Genomic DNA, 16,661 nt, shown 5'->3' with positions numbered 1-16,661 from the left:
AGCTTATCGATAAAACCTTGATCGATTAACATACTCAAACACAAATTACTTACTTTTTTATCATTAAAACCTTAATGCTAACAATTATCACAAGTTTTAAAATTATTTCATCCCCAAAAAGTAAAGAAGTTTGCTTTAACAAAATTTAAATTCTATTTATGCATTATCCAGGAAAAGTCAAAATAAACCGTCTATGGGTTGACTTTTAACTTGAGAAAAATAAGAGAAATAAATAATGTTAAATGTTTTTAATGAAGGAAACAAAGGGAAGAGCATCACTCCTCTTTTGGCATATTGTATAATTCCATATGAGGTTAGTTGTGATAAAAAAAGGATGTCAGGACATATTCCATGGTTACCGGGTAAGTCAGAACCCGAAAAAGTGTCCAATACGGTGTGAAATTGTAAAATAGATGGAGAAATAGTCAAGGGTAAGAGGGAGCATGAATTTCTCCCTATTTTAATGCAAATTTAATGAGGGGAGATGAATGGAATAATACAAATAGTTAAGGGACATGTTTGGAAGAAATGGAATTATGTAATAAAATATTATGCTTTCACATGTAGAATATGTGGCATGTTATGTGTTCCTTGATGTGGCATTGGCATTGAATAAAGAGGAAACCTAATAGGTTTATGTGGCAAGATCATGAAGGGATTAAGTTAATATGAAGACATGTGTCATGGTAAAGGTAAATTAGATTAACCAAGGTAAGTGGTAACTCTTGCTTTATAAATACCCCTTTCTTCCTCCCATTGTGTTTTTGGATGGCTAAGAGAGGAAGAGCAAGGGAGCATGAAATTTTGGAGAGAAAAAGGGAGAAGAAGAAGAGCATAAAGTCCCAGGAAAATCCAAGCTTCAAGACAAGATAAGATCATAGTTTTTAATGTAGTTTATGATGCGCCACGTCTTGCAAAGCCTGGTTATGGTTTTTGTTGATTTTTGGAAGCATTAAACCCTAATATGATATGCTGTCCAATTGTGTCTAAACTATGAAAAATATTGTTTGATGTTAGACTAATAATTAAGACGAAAAAAAGGAGTTGTAATCAAGTGGTTTTATGATGAAATTAGAAAGAATCTAACTTCCCCTATGTTGTGTAATATTTCGGCTAGACCTGTGTTTCTTATGGGATTAGATTTTGATGATTTTGATGCTTCTAATATGTTTAGAATGAAAAATTGTGTGAGAGTAAAGGTGAGAAAGCAGATTTGGAAACATTAGAATTGAAAATAGAATTTTTCCTAAAACCCTATAATGTTCGGACAAGTAGAGTTCATGGGAAAGAGTTAGATTTTGTTTAATTTGAACTTGAAAATAGATTTTACATGCAAAATAATGGGAGAATGGCATGTGGAATTAATTTTAGAAAGATTGGAAACTAAGCTCAAAAGTTAAATGTCAATGTGGTCTAAAAAGAGCAAAATGCTGATGTTGATGGTGATCATGGCTCTAATGAATGAATGGCATTGTGTGATAATGTATTTAGGGTCATGAGACATTAAGGCAGAGAGCAACCTTGATGGTTAGAAGCAAAAAGAGTAAGAAGAAGCAAAGAAAAAGTTTAAAGACACAATGTAGCAAACTTTACCCTACTCCTATATGCTTGGTATTTGCTTGTATGTATGACATGTTTATATGTTATGTGATTTTATGAACTCATGCATTCTCAATGTGAATATGTTTAAAGTATGCCATAGGCCAATATGTTTTATGATGAATGCATGATGATTTCCAAATATGTCATTATGTTATAAAGATGTTAAGTTGCAAGCATGTTATGAATGCCAAGTTTATCATGTACGTTTGGGTAGTTATTATTTGCTACTAAAATTCTCCTAAATTTTCACCTCTTTTAACCAACCATAATAAGTATGATGTGCAAAGGAAGAGGAATGCATGAAGGAGAACAAAGAAAGAAGAGAAGAAAGTGAAAATTAGACTTATGTATTTACTGTTCATTGTTATATGACAATAAATGATAATGATGACATATAAGATTGGATATGATGATATATGAGAATTAATTATGCAATGTGGAATGATTGCATGCAAAGAAATAAATATTTATGAATTATTAATATAAGTAAGAGGGATAGATTATCCCTAAATGAGTCACGAATTTGTGATAGAGTGGAAGTTAGACAAACGATCGAATCTACCTTTAAAATTTGATACACTTAAAGTACACATCTTAAGCTTTAAAATAAGTGGTATATCATGTCAAATGGATGTGTGTGCTAAAATTTATGACTGATCTAAATTAAGGCAGAGAGAAACTAGAAAGTACAGTTTTTACCAAATAAACAGTAAACTTCCACGAATTAACTGTCCTAATTGATAAGGGTTAAGTCCATATTTATATTTTTTTTCCCTATAGGGAATTGAAAGAGCTATAAATGGAGATTCAGATCACCTCAATACGATTTTTCTATAATTAATATGAATTTTCAAAGTTAAACCAAAATTCTAAAATTTACTAGTGAATAGTAACTTGAGAAACAAATTTCAAAATTTTAATCTATGGACTTGTTTCGTGATCCACTTAAACCATAATACTCCTGGACGCATACTGTAGGGGGTAAATGAAAGGATGTTTCACCGAAGCTTCGGTGCCTGTGACCTTGCCGGTGGCTAGCCACTAGAGCTCTGGCGACATATCACCGAAACTCTAGTGACCAGTCGCCGGAGCTCCAATTACTCTTTTTCTTCCATATTGACTACTCTTTTTTAATTATTGATTATATTTGTTTTTAGAACTCTGATGACTATTCTTGTTTAGTTACTGACTACTCTAGTATTACCATTAACTACTTTCATTTTTAAAATTTGGTGACTACTCTTGTTTAGCTATTGACTACTTTTGTTTCAAAAATTCAAAAAATGCATTAAGTGTTATTGGAGATCTAGTGACTACTTTTTGTTTAGTTATTTACTACTCTTGTGTAGTTAATAGTTATATAAAAGTAGTCACTAGAACTTTGAAAACAAAAGTAATTAATAATTAAATTAGAACAGTCAATAACTATATGAAAGTAGTCACTGGGAATAAGGACAATATTGTCATTTCACAATATATTAAAATTCCAAAATTATATAAAGAGTCCGCTTTAGGATTTTGAAATTTACCCACCCTAACTTGTCTTTTAACACTTTTACGGATATTTTAATGTCTTTTTCCAAATATTAATCACGCCAATAGACATGTCACACGCAAGTGCTCAAACACTTAACATAGATAATGACACGATGAGAAACCTATGTTTACATGCATTGTCATATCTTTTGGTGGGTTTTTGTCATTATTAGTAGTCCTTGATTGCATTATTTAAGTATAATGTATATTAAAGTGCATTACTTTAAACTATTACATAATAGGGGCAAAATTGTCGTAATTAGAGATTAATTATTGTTAATTGATTTCTAGGACAATTGATGCTACATTATGTATGATTTTCCTTGTAGGTATTTTGGGAGAAATTTGGGCAAATTTGGAAATCACACTTTAGTTTCAACATTAAAGGTAGTAAAAGACAAAGTTAATTACAGAAAAAGGCCTCAGAATTCAAAAAATTACACCAAAGGACCTAAGTAAATGAAGTTGTGCGTTTTGGCCGAAAAGTGCCATCCGCCGTGGCAAATTTGTCAAAATTGTAGAAGTTGCGATTTTAGCATTTTCATTCGAAGACCTAAGCTTCAACCCAACCAAAAATCGCCTCCAATAGCTAGTATAAATGAGTTTCGACCTAGGGAAACCTTGTTCAGTCTCTCCTCACCTTTCTTTGGCCGAACCATCCTCTCATCTCCTCCTTCCGTCAATTCTTCATTACATACCATCATCTATTCCATTCTTTTCCTTCAATCCATCCGTAACCTCCTGCCATGGAGATTCGACTATTGCTGCTGGTTGGAGCAATGTGGAGCTATGGAGGGTTACGATTCTTCAACTCTTGAAGATGGTGGAGTGACATGAGTTTTCAAGCTTCAAAGGGGAGAGTTTAGCTTCAATCTTTAGTTTTTAGCTATGTATTTATAACTTCCTAAGTCTTAGGATTTATAACTTTTAGTTAGACACTTGGATTGTTATTGTAATCATTGTTTAATGATTTATATTTATAATTTGGATTGGTTAATGTTGAATATTGTGCTTCAATATATGCGGTTACATATATGTTTCATTGTAACTCTTTTGATTCTCTCTTAACTTGCGGAGTTATGTTTGGGTATTGAATTGATTTCGAGTTGCATTAGACCAATTGCATTGATCATTCTCAAATTGCACATTAGGAGAGCTTAATAATATTTTCATTAATGAGGTTCATCGATTTAAACATTAGACTCAATGAGTCATTGAGATTGTTATTCAAGAAAACCTAATGATTTTATAAAACTCTCATTATCTTAGATAAATTAGGCTTGCCATCAAAACCATTTTCAAAAAGTTTTCTATCATTTATTTTCATTCCATCATCACCCTATTAAAAATACCAAAATATAATAGCTTACGTTTGATTTCATTGTATTTATTTAGTTATAGTTCAAGTTGATTTTCTAAACCAAAGCCCTATTTTCTTGCATTGTATGGCATTTAGTTAGTTTAGGACATTAATTACATATGTGTAGTACACACACAAACAAAATTAGGGAGCAAATCTAGCAACGAAATAGCCGTAAGAAAAAAAATGTAAAAGACTTTAAAAAAAGTCAAAGAGTACCTAAAATTGTCAGAAGAAAACGAATAGGGCTAACACCCCAATATTCACTTAGACATAAAAGTGCCCATGAAGGTTTAAAAAGGTGTAAAAATGCCATAGTTGTCAACTTAAACAAACACCTATTAATTTTTATGTTAATTTTTAGAACATAAATGGACGTAAAGCACACCAATAAAAAGCAATGTGCATTTGCTTAAATAAACTACTGTGATATTTTTGCACCCTTTTGGAACCTTTATGAACACTTCTACAATCAAGTAAACATTATACATCCAAGTGTGCATTTGTGAATACTTCATATATTTGCACCTTAGCCTCTATACACACAAATATATAGCATGCACGTGAGACATAGATATTGTGAATTTAGAATTGGCTGAATCCTATAAATCTCACAAGTTGCAACCACTACAAGTGAAATGCAACAAGAGTTTGCCCACTAAATAGTTGAGGTGCAAAAAAATGCAAAGCAATTGTTCAAAGACATGTTGGGCTCTCTACTTAAGTCCATCAGATTTAGGTTAACCTAGCTCAAACCTAATTAGAATAAAGTCAAATTTAGTAATTATTCTCTTGTTATTAGTCCCACTATCTTTTCCTGATTTTTTTGAGATTACAGATTGTACTCACTTCCTCATATATGTACACTAGTCACACTAGTGAAGAACAGAGCAATTCTCTCTTCTTGATTTTGAAACAAGGTATCAAAACAATGACTCAGAATCAAACTCAATTTGGCCGATATCAGGCTCTCCACAGTGATGGAGGTAGCGACAACCCTAGTTCTGAGTTGCAAGATGCAGAATAGCATGCAATCCATGCCCACAAGTGAAACCTTTCCCCTCTCCATCATCGAACACAAGTTGAATGGGAACAACTATTTACAATGGTCCCAAAGCATTCTGATGTTCATAAAAGAGAAATGAAAGGAAAAGTACCTTACTGGAGATGCAGCTCAACCAACACAAGAAGATTCCAAGTTCGACACTTGGTATGTTGAGAATTCCATAGTAATGTCATGGCTAATAAATTCCATGAACCTAGACATCAACAAACGGTATTTGTTGGCTAAAACAGCAAAGGAAATATGGGATTCAGCATGGGAACCCTATTCCTCCATAAAGAATACCGCAGCTATTCTATAGTTGAAAGGTATGATTAAAGACTTGAAGAAACAAGGAGAACAAGAAGTGGTTGTAATTCAATGCTACAGACAAGACTAGCAATGCTCTACAGATTGTGCATTGTACAAGAAGCTGTTGGACAAAGAAAGAACCTATGAGTTCTTACTTGGTCTACACTCTAAATTTGAGGAAATCCGTGGCAGAATTATGAGCACCAGACCTCTACCGTCCTTTCATGAGGCTCTAAATATGGTCAAATTTGGAGAAAGTAGAAAGAATTTAACCCAGGGAGTATATTCTAATTCTAAATCCTCAACTTTAATAAGCAAAACTACTAATAATTCAGACGGACATGGGAAATAAGAAAGGATTGGTGTGACCAAGGCAATAGAAGTGGCCACACTCAAGAAAATTGCTAGAAGCTGCATGGAAAACTCCCTAGAGGCAGAGGACAGTCACAATCAAATGTAAAAAGATATTCAACCTCTCCATAAGAGAATGAAGCAAGAGAGCATGGAGTCTTAAGCGCTGATGAAATTGAGAGCCTGCGAAAATTGATTGAGAAACATAGCAGAGGTGATATCTTACCTGAAAGAATAGTTTCTATGGGTAATTCAGCCCAGACAGGTAAATATGTTCAAGCAATGAAGGTTAAAATAGATAAAATCCGATGCTTGGATTGTAGATTCAGGTGCCACGAGCCATATGATCGATGACTTGTCTCTAGTTAGTGAAATTAAACCTTGCAGTGGAATAAATATTAAAATAGCATATGGAAATAGAACTAGAGCTCTTAGGGTTGGTAATATACATGTTACTCCTGAAATAAGTTTGTATGATGTTTTATATGCTCTTAGTGTTAAGTGTAATCTGCTATTTGTCACCAAGACTACGAAAGACAACAATTGCAATGTTAAATGTTTTCCTCTCATGTTTTCCGGGAACTGGACTCTAGGAAGATGATTGGCAAAGCTATGGAGTGTGAAGGGTATATTACCTTGATGGCAAGATCAACAAGAAGATGGCATTTTCTGCAGGTAATTCTATTTCCAATTAAGAAATGATGCTTTTGCATTATAGACTAGGACATCCAATTTTCAGTTATATGTTGAATTTGTTTCTGAATATTATGAATAAAAAAGATATTTCTTTTCATTGTGATTCTTGTCAACTTGTCAAGCATACTAGAAAAACTTATCCACCTCACACTTATAAACCTTCATCTCCATTCTCCCTAATAAACAGTGACATATGCGGTCCTGCCAAAGTCCTAACTCCGTCCAAAAATAGATGGTTCATCACATTTATTGATGACCACACACGAATACTTCATTAAAGAAAAAATTTGACCTGTTTCACATCTTCAAATAGTTTCATCAAGTGATCAAGACTCTGTTTCAAACATCCATCCAAATCCTTAGGAGTGATAATGGCCAAGAGTACCTAAGTTCTCAGCTCGCACTTTACTTTTCCTAAACGAAGAAGGAATTGTACATCAAACAAGCTATGTTTACACAACACAACAGATTGGAATTGCTAAAAGAAAAACAAACAAAACCTCTTGAGATTGCCAAAACATTGATACTAACCTACAGATTACCATTCAAAACACTTAACTATCATTCTCCAATCCATACAATCTCTCACACTTATCCAAATAGCCATTTAATTCCATCAATCCCACAAAACGTTTTCGGCTCTGTCACCCATGTCCACAATCACCATGGGGATAAATTTGCACCCAGGTTTTTCAAATGCCTTTTTCTTGGATACTCATCTACTCAAAAGGGATATAAATGTTTTTCACCTAGCCTAAAGAAAACATTTGTGTCTATGGACATTACATTTGTTGAGGACCAACCTTATTATCCCAAAAGTCCACTTCAGGGAGAGGGTTATGGGAAAGAGTTGGCCTTTTTGGAAACATATGCTAATGTGTCACCCTCACTGAAACTCATACAAGTGGAACAGATCGAACCGGGCGTACAAAATAGTCCAAACACACTTGAACAAGACCTTAGAACTACTCTTGAACCTAAACCTGAATCACCCTCTAGACCAGAACTGAATCATCCACTGGTCAAGGATCACAGCAGCAATCAGAAATCAACTATGAAACTGACGACAAAAAAATCTGAACAGCAACAAACAACTGAAGGAGAAGGTAATGTAACTCCTAACACTCTACAGCAATGCGAAGAGTCAGATTTGGATCTACTTTTCAACGATTTGGGCTGGCCTATTACACTTCAAAAAGGAAAACGAACATGCACACAACATCCGATTTAGAGGTTTGTGTTGTATGGAAACTTATCTTCTACCTATAAATCATTTACTGCTCATATCAATAGTGAGGCATTACCAACCACTTACCAAGAAGCTGCAGCTGACCCAAGATGGAAGGAGGCAATTAAAGCAGAACTTAAAGTACTGGATAAAAACTAGACCTAGAAATTCCTGAAGCTACTTAAAGGGAAATCTGTTGTGACATCTAAGTGGGTATTCACTATAAAATACAACCCAGATGGCAGCATAAACAAGTACAAGGCCAGCAGATTAATAGCTCGAGGCTTCACTCAAACCCAAGGGATAGACTATGAGGAAACATTTGCATCGGTGGCAAAGCTCAACACTATTAAGGTACTGCTATCTATTGCCACAAATTTAGATTGGCCACTACATCAGCTTGATGTTAAAAATGCTTTCCTCAATGGTGATTTGAAAGAGGTATACATGGCTATTCTAGAAGGAGTGAAGAGACCGAGTGAACCTAGTGTTGTTTGCAAGCTCTATAAGTCACTATATGGCTTGAAACAATCTCCACTTGCATGGTTTGAAAGATTTACCGATTTTGTAATTAGACTTGGTTTCATGCAATGTCAGACTGATCATATCCTATTTGTTAAAAATGACAGAGATAAAATGACAGTATTGATTGTATATGTAGATGACATAATTTTGATAGCGAATGACATGGAGTCATATCAAACTTAAAGCAATCACTTGCACAAGAATTTGAGGTGAAGGATTTGGGTAGCCTAAAATACTTCTTGGGAATGGAGGTAGCAAGATCTAACGAAGGTATTGTAGTTTCACAAATAAAGTACACATTGGATCTACTAAAAGAGACTAGTATGTTAGGGGCAAGTCCCTCGGGTACTCTAATGCTCATAGAAACTAATCTGGAAGTAAAGAAGAATGGTGTTCCGATGAACAAAGAGCGCTATCAACATTTGGTTGGGAAACTAATTTACCTTACTACTATGAAACCCGACATCACATATCAGTGTGGTAAGTCAATTCTCAAGCAGTCCACAAGAGGAGCATATGGAAGCTGTATTTGAAATTCTAAGATACTTGAAGATGACTCCAGGAAAAGGGATTTATTTTAGAAAGAGTGACTCAAGAGGCCTAGCACTCTATACGAATGTTGATTGGGGAAGATCTGTTAATGAAAGGAGATCAACTATAGGATACCTTACCTTCCTACGGGGTAATCTAGTGACACTAAACACATTGAGATAGATAGACACTTTACAAGGGAGAAGATACAAGCAGGGATAGTTGACATGACATATGTTAGTTCTCATCAACAAGTTGCTGATCTCCTAACTAAGCCGCTGGACAAAATGAGGTTCGATGAACTAGTTGGCAAGCTGGGAGTGCTTGATATCTATTCGCCAGCTTGAGAGGGAGTGTTGAAAGACATGTTGGGCTTAAGTTAACCTAGCTTAGACCTAATTAGAATAAAGTCAGATTTAGTAATTATTCTCATTATTATTTGCAATATCTTTTCCTGATTTCTTGGGATTACAGATTGTGCTCAATTCCTTGTATATGTGCGCTAGTCGCACCAGTGAATAACAGAGCAGTTCTCTCTTCTTGATTCTGAAACAACAACAATTTTCTCAGTGAAAAGAGTAAGCACTAACAATTTAAGATTACATGTAGAATCAAACTCACATCCTCCCACTTATGGAAACTACTTATAAAATAGGTTCCATGCCACTATGCTACAAGAGTATTGGCAATGAATATTGATTATCAAGCGGGAGAACACACTTTAAGCTTCAGAATACCAAGTGACATGAGAAAAAAAGGCGTGAAATGAAAAATGAGACTTGCTGATTTCGAAGGAAGGGGCAAAAAAGAATCAAATAGAAAAAGAAGCTACTAGCTTGAAAATTTTGCAAAATTTCCAAAGAGTTGACCTTGGCACTCCCGAGATCCTTTACTTGTTATATGTCTACATATCTATGTACATAAAACCTACAGAAATCTCCACTATTCATAAGATACAAACAATTTGACTTCAAACACCATGCAAAGCATGAACTGCTAATAGTTTTAGTTTCTTTGAAGGCTTCAGCCTCGTCTAATTTCATTAATGCATGATAGCATTCTCAAAGGATCATCTTTAATTGTTCATTGAGCATAACCTAAAAAGCACAGGCACTGACGTGAATACAAGACATGAAATGCCAAAGCATGATCACCATACAATTTTGTATTGGGTCACGCATGATAAGTTCCAAACAAGTATTGGGTTTGATATAGCTTCCTTCCTAGGCATCAGTGCTGCATAGATAGTAACTTTACACAGCACAGAATAATTAGATAATGATATTTAAAAAATACATCAAATAAAACATTAAATTTAAGGCCACTAAGTATTTCAATTCCCCAACCTAAGAAATTACAAAATCCAAATGTTGAGCTTTTCTTTTAAAAAGAAAAAAAACTCCAAAATGTTTAGTTGAGTTGGTCTCAAGAAAAGTCAAGGCCTCATGTTTCTCCCCCCGGGGGGGGAGGGGCTGTTACAAGTGCCACTTAGAAGAGTTTTCACATCAAGGCCAAGATTTAAACACCTTTGTTGAGTACTTACAAACTAAATCAACCATGTTGGCAATTATGATCTTTCTATGAAACTACAAGCCTGTTGAGGCTCTAGATCAAAGGAATATTGCATCCATAAGAATGATGTTATTCCTCATTGAAGGATTTGGGGCGTACTTGGAATATAAGGCATGCCCACGCAATCTAGCATCACATGTTGGATGCTATGAGATATACAGCGGATAACATCGAGAGAGGAAGATAACTTTCCAAAGGGGAGAGCAAAGTTTTCTGAAAGTTATCATTCGATCCATCAAAACTGACTCCGTCTATACCATATCTCACGTATGTGCAGTTACTGGAATTTAGCTTTTAAAACATAAAGGTAAAATTCCCTCTTTAGACCCATCTTTCTTCTTATTCACATAGTAACTCCACTTGCATTGGGCTAGCACCTTAATCCACCAAGGGTGGACTAGGCATAACCCAACACTTATCAACAGCAATATTTTTCTTTTTACATGAATAATGGATAATGGATTAGGGAGAGGGTTGTCCCACATTCAAAATCCCCTCTTCAAGTGAGTGTAAATATCATTACTAGATTAGACTAAAATATTCAGAGCTTCCCAAATTACTTTCCCTTCCACACGTATAAAATGGAAAACCATACAGTTGAAGGTTAATAAACACTGGATACCTAGAGATAAAAAGTTAATTGTTTTAGAAGAAGCTACAAGCAGAACTTTTGGGTCAAAAAATGTGACAAGCTAGATTAAGTTCCTTATCCCATGCCCCCGGACGTACCACTAACAAGGCAGTTCTAACCAGAAATCCAAACATATATATACAAATATACAGAAAATTCATAAATATACATATATCACCTTCAAAACTAAGAGGGGGAAAAATTGAAATTACAGCCAAGTACACGCAAGGATATAGACACTCACAGTCTGCATTGTCTGATAGAAATTGATCAATTGCCAATTCAGTTAGATATAAAATGAACTACAAGGAACGGAAATAAATATTTGGGTTAAAAAAACATGATGCATATTTCTCATTTACACCTCTTATATTACATATTTATGAGATTCAGGAGGCTTAAATACAGATATCAAAGTAAAAGGCAAAAGACTGACCAAGATCAAACTGGATAAGGACAACATGAGGACAAAAATTTACATCCACACTTCCACACCAAAGTAAAAGATGTTTCAGGTAACACATAGCATCTCACAAATCAACTCTAAATCCAAATCCAAGTGCTACACTCTCCCCTAGCATTACTCTTCACAATCAAAATAGTAAATGTTTACCTAGATAATACATATTAAGTACAATCAAAATAGTAGGCCAATCCACAAACAAAATGATCATGACCAAAATTATTGAAAAACTATGGATTATGGATTCAATGAATGATGACAACAGCATTTTCTTACTCCTCAATTAACTTCAGTCTACCGATCATTTTCCCTCAATCACCGAGAGGTTTGATCTTGAACCTGTACAGGAGCCTTTTCTTTTTCAAAGTGGAATTGTCAATGGTAAGCAATATCTTGCCAAGTTCACCAACTTTATAGCTATTGGAAACCACTGGCTCATCAGTTGGGGACATCTTTGTGGCCTTCTGTATGATAACAGTATATCCATCTTTTGCATCAGGTTTAAATTCCGCACTATAGCTGACCTCCCAGCCCACTACTCGCAGCTCCCACACAATAATGCACTTCTGCAAATCATTCGTCTCCAATAGCACATTATAGAATATAGGAAAAAGCAGAAAGTAAGTATCCTAATAGACAAATAGACCATTGTCACCCCACCTCATAAATAATGATTTCTACAGTTTGCTTTGTGGTTGGTTTTATAGGTATCTCCGTGACTGGATCAGACATGCTGAATTCTGGGTTGCACTCACATAAATCAACACTTAGGCCACCATATTGAATGGGCACTTGCTCAGGAGAAGAGTACCTATTTTACCAATTGAAATGTAAGGTCCAAAACCGAGAAACCAAAACAAAGAGGAATATCATGTTTTCATTCACTAACTTGAAAAGTGTTTCAGCGGACTTTGATGGGCCTGCAAAAACAAATTTGCTTTTGGTCCTCTGGGTCATGAATGGACTGATCATAGTATAGAATGCAAGATACCACCATGGCACATTGATAAAAACCTATAAAGTTGGAAAAGAAAACGTCAGTACCTCTATCATAGTATAGCATAACTGAAATCATGATAAACTGGCAATCCAAATGTGCATTGTAACCTGTTTGGCAACAAACTCGGGATAATTGTCCTGAAGCAATTGCAAAGCTTGTTTGGTGGCGATTCGAAGCTCCCGCTTGCCAGGCCCAGGAGAATTTTTAAGGTCGTTAACTTGAAAAATGGTATTGACACCACCAGGAGTAAAATCAAGCTTCCTTATACTCCTCTCCAAAAATTGTATCCGCCATCGGAGGAACTTGGCTCGTTTCTCTTCATCTGAGAATGTTTTCTGGTACAACTCCTTGTTCTGGAATTCTCCATAGACATTATAACAAACGGGATGCCCTTCCCTATCATAACCGTGCATGAATACCACTTTCTCTAGATCATCTCCAAGATCTTCATCCACAAGTGCATCAATGTTGAACTCTTTCCTCCAGCTTATTGTGTTCTTAATCATGACAAACGCATCCTTAACTTTGAAATCTCGGGCTCTGAGAAACTTGAGCAGAATCACATCACTCCTGTCATCCTTGAGCAGAGGAACTCCCCATATGAAAACATGTTCCTCGGATGTTTCTTTCGCTACTTCTTCTGCTTCCCTAACTGGATTTTCTTCAATTTTCGTTTCAGGCGGTGGATGTACCTCCATGCTGGCATCTGATTCCGAAGTGGCTCCCTCAACTTTTGCAGCTTCCTTAGCTGCTGTAGTGGTTTCAGTGGGCGCCGGCATCGTTTTGGTGGGCCCCGAAGAAGTGAACTGATGAGTATTTAGTGCCTCTCGAACCAGCTTCTTCAACTCTTCAAGAGCATTTCTCTGAGAATCCGAGAGATCACCCACTAAGTTGCTCTCTTCCTTGAACGAGACCAGATTCTGAGGCAACTTTTTCGATCTCTCGTCCTGAGCCCCAACAGCATCCTCTTTAGAATCTGAACTTTCAGCTTTTAAATCGTTGTCATCACTGGTTGGTGGCGGCGGCGGCGGCGGCTTTGTCTCTACCACCGAAGTAGCTTCTGCTGCCAGTGACTCCGACAGCGGGGGAGTAGGCAGGTCTGTGTTTTCAGTATTAGCCGTCGCAGAATCAGATTCGACAGCTGAGGCAGATGCTATATTGGCTGAATCAGACTCCGTCGTAACCTTCGGCGGCTCCAATTCATTCTTCTCGGTGACAGAAAGGGCTGCCTTTGAATCCTCATCGGCCATGGTAAAAGACAGAGCAAGAGAAAGAGACAAACCTTTCCAGCAAGGAAGACGGAGCGAGAAAGACTAAAGAGAGGAATGTCTTGCTTTTGCCTGAGACAAGAACAGGGACCGAAAAACAGTGAAATAGAAGAGAATGGCGAATTGCGTTAAGCAAATAGTAACCAACCGCATCACGGCCCAAGAAATAAGATGCGGGCAACATATTCTGCTTCGAAATGCATTTGTTGTGGTGTCCGGAAACAAAAGAAACGTAAAAAAAAAAAAAAACGAAACAGAGTTTCATAAATAAAAATTTAATTCTAAAACTTGTTTGGGAAAATTACAAACAAAGACTGTCAAATATGTACAATTGCGATTTGGAACCTTTAATTTAGAAAATAGCAAATGCAGTCTGTAACACCTTACATCTGTGACCTTATATTATGCCAAGTTAAGATATTCGGAAGCGCAATTTAAGGTTACCGGGTTGAAAAACCTGAGTTAAAAATTTCCTTTCCTGCATTACTATTTATTGTAACCTTAAAATTGGCATAACTTTGGAAAATCATAACTAATTCTAGAAAAATCGAAACAAGGTCGTTCCAAGTCTCACTCGAAGCTCTTAACATTATCTATCAAGGAAAAATGACCTCAGATTCCAATTTAATCAGAAACGCATCCGATTTTAATTTCAAAAAGTACTGTTCATTTGGTCATTTTTCTATTTTCAGGATTTTTGCCTAACTTCGGAAAGGCATAACTTCTTACACAGAGCTCTGATTGTGACGCTTTACCACTCATTTTAAAGGGAAAAATAAGATCTATTTGCATACCAAATTTCAGGGAAAAAGTCAACCATTTGACCAGGGTCTTTGTTGGTCAAAGTTTGGTCAAATCTAGACCATTTTTATCCCCCTTTTTCACTAATTCTAGCACCATTTCGTTTTTCAACTATAAGCATACCATAATCACATATAAAGGTGCTCTACCATTAATATACATTCAAAAAGGTTATCATATCATGTATTCAAGATCAGAATATGCTTACATGCTTGAAAGAAAAAGGTTTAAAACCATATAATACAATACATAACTCATAACTTCCTCAAGCCATGACTTTCTTTCCCTTCTCCTTGGAAGTAGTGGCACCTAGGATATCATGTTATAGGAGGAATGAGATTTCATAGAAATCCCAGTAGCATTGAACATACAACCATCAAGTCAACATGCATAAGATGTCATGCTATATGCAGTAAAATAACATTGCTAGTCTTTATGCCATGCATAACCATTCTGTATCCATGTCATCATATCATGGAGCATATAATCATTCTAGTCAAAACTCAATCATGCAAGAGCCAAGGCATACATTGCAAGGAGTTCACATCATCTGGGCATAAACATTCTCATGGCACATAAACACACATAGCAGAAACACCATATGCAGGTCAACAAAATAATTGCAAGTTCACGCTACCTCGGTTCCACGCTTACTGTTTCCTCCTTGTTTCCTTGCTTAAGGTCCTCCTAGGTTTCCAGAAAATTGCCTATCAACCATACAGTAAGGGTATGGTAAATTCCATATCCAGTATACAATTCTTTCTCAATATAATACTACCCTTGTGCCTTTCAATTTATAATTTCTGTATACCTTTCCTAATCCTTTGACTTTGGTTTGACCAAGCCTTAATCCTCAGTTAAGGTCTTGGAATTCTTCCTTAATCCATGATTAATCATGTTTTCTTGGTTAATCATTAACCCTTAATCCTTAATCCAATATTTAATTAAGGTCCTCAAGTCACATAGTCATTAATACCACATAATCCTCTAAGATTAAGTCACTAATCCCTTATGGATTAACCACTTATCATTCTCTAATCAACATGATTAACCTTTAATCATTCCTTAATCAACATGATTAATCATAATTAATCATCCTTCAATTAGCATAACTAATCACTAATTACTAATTAATCAGGTAGCTAACCTTAATTACTTACTAATCTTTAATCAAATAGCATGATTAATCTTAGCTATCACTAAACCATAATTAATCAAGGTAATTAATCCTAATCTTCCTCAAATAAATAATTAACTAAAAATAATTAACACTTAGGGAGGTAAACATACCTTAATTAGCTCTTAATCGGCGATTAGAGGTGTCTAACTTTGCTTTCTCCCTTTCTCTCTCTTCTTTCTTCCTTTCTCTCTCCTAAACTCAAGAACACAACATTCCCTCACCAAGCAACCTCTTTGGCCGAATTGTTCATGAGAGGGGGGTATTTATAGGCTTTGATTTTTCAAAATTCCAAGAATGCCCTTTGGGAAAAAGATGCGATCTCGGCCGTCCATTTTTTTTCCACTTTACACATGGACAAATCCTAGAGCACACACCACAAGAAGTTGACACATGGATGGACACCTATTCACCATGTGATTTTCATGTGATAATAAATATTATTTTATTGTTTGTCTCTTATTTCCCTTTATGCCCTTAAACAATTTGAAAAATTCCAACTTTGTCCTCCCCCTTATTTTTGGCCGAAATATTACTCTAAATATTGGGGAAAAAATGACTCATCC

General features: G+C 35.7%; 1 protein-coding gene across 1 annotated transcript; it reads right to left on the bottom strand.

The window, feature by feature from the left end:
- Window positions 1–11,710: 11,710 nt before the first annotated feature.
- Window positions 11,711–14,252, bottom strand: LOC114755731 (patellin-3-like). Its single transcript, XM_028944593.1, has 4 exons — window positions 12,957–14,252; window positions 12,739–12,863; window positions 12,510–12,660; window positions 11,711–12,415 (listed from the first exon to the last, which is right to left on the bottom strand). Exons 1-4 carry the CDS (start codon window positions 14,097–14,099, stop codon window positions 12,161–12,163), a joined length of 1,674 nt encoding a protein of 557 aa, XP_028800426.1. The 5' UTR covers window positions 14,100–14,252; the 3' UTR covers window positions 11,711–12,160.
- Window positions 14,253–16,661: the final 2,409 nt, after the last annotated feature.

The sequence above is a fragment of the Neltuma alba genome, unplaced genomic scaffold (genome assembly GCF_004799145.2).
Source record: "Neltuma alba isolate B1F8T4 unplaced genomic scaffold, ASM479914v2 tig00010324_pilon, whole genome shotgun sequence".
NCBI classification, from domain to species: domain Eukaryota; kingdom Viridiplantae; phylum Streptophyta; class Magnoliopsida; order Fabales; family Fabaceae; genus Neltuma; species Neltuma alba.
Note: the sequence above shows the minus strand (reverse complement) of the source record. Positions and strands in the feature narration are given on the sequence as shown.

Coding starts and splice junctions, on each gene's coding strand:
- LOC114755731 (XM_028944593.1), bottom strand. CDS start 14,099: ATGGCCGATGAGGATTCAAAGGCAGCCCTTTCTGTCACCGAGAAGAAT. Junction 12,864..12,956: donor CCGAGTTTGTTGCCAAACAG/GTTACAATGCAC, acceptor CCAACTTTATAG/GTTTTTATCAATGTGCCATG. Junction 12,416..12,509: donor TAGAAATCATTATTTATGAG/GTGGGGTGACAA, acceptor AATGATTTGCAG/AAGTGCATTATTGTGTGGGA.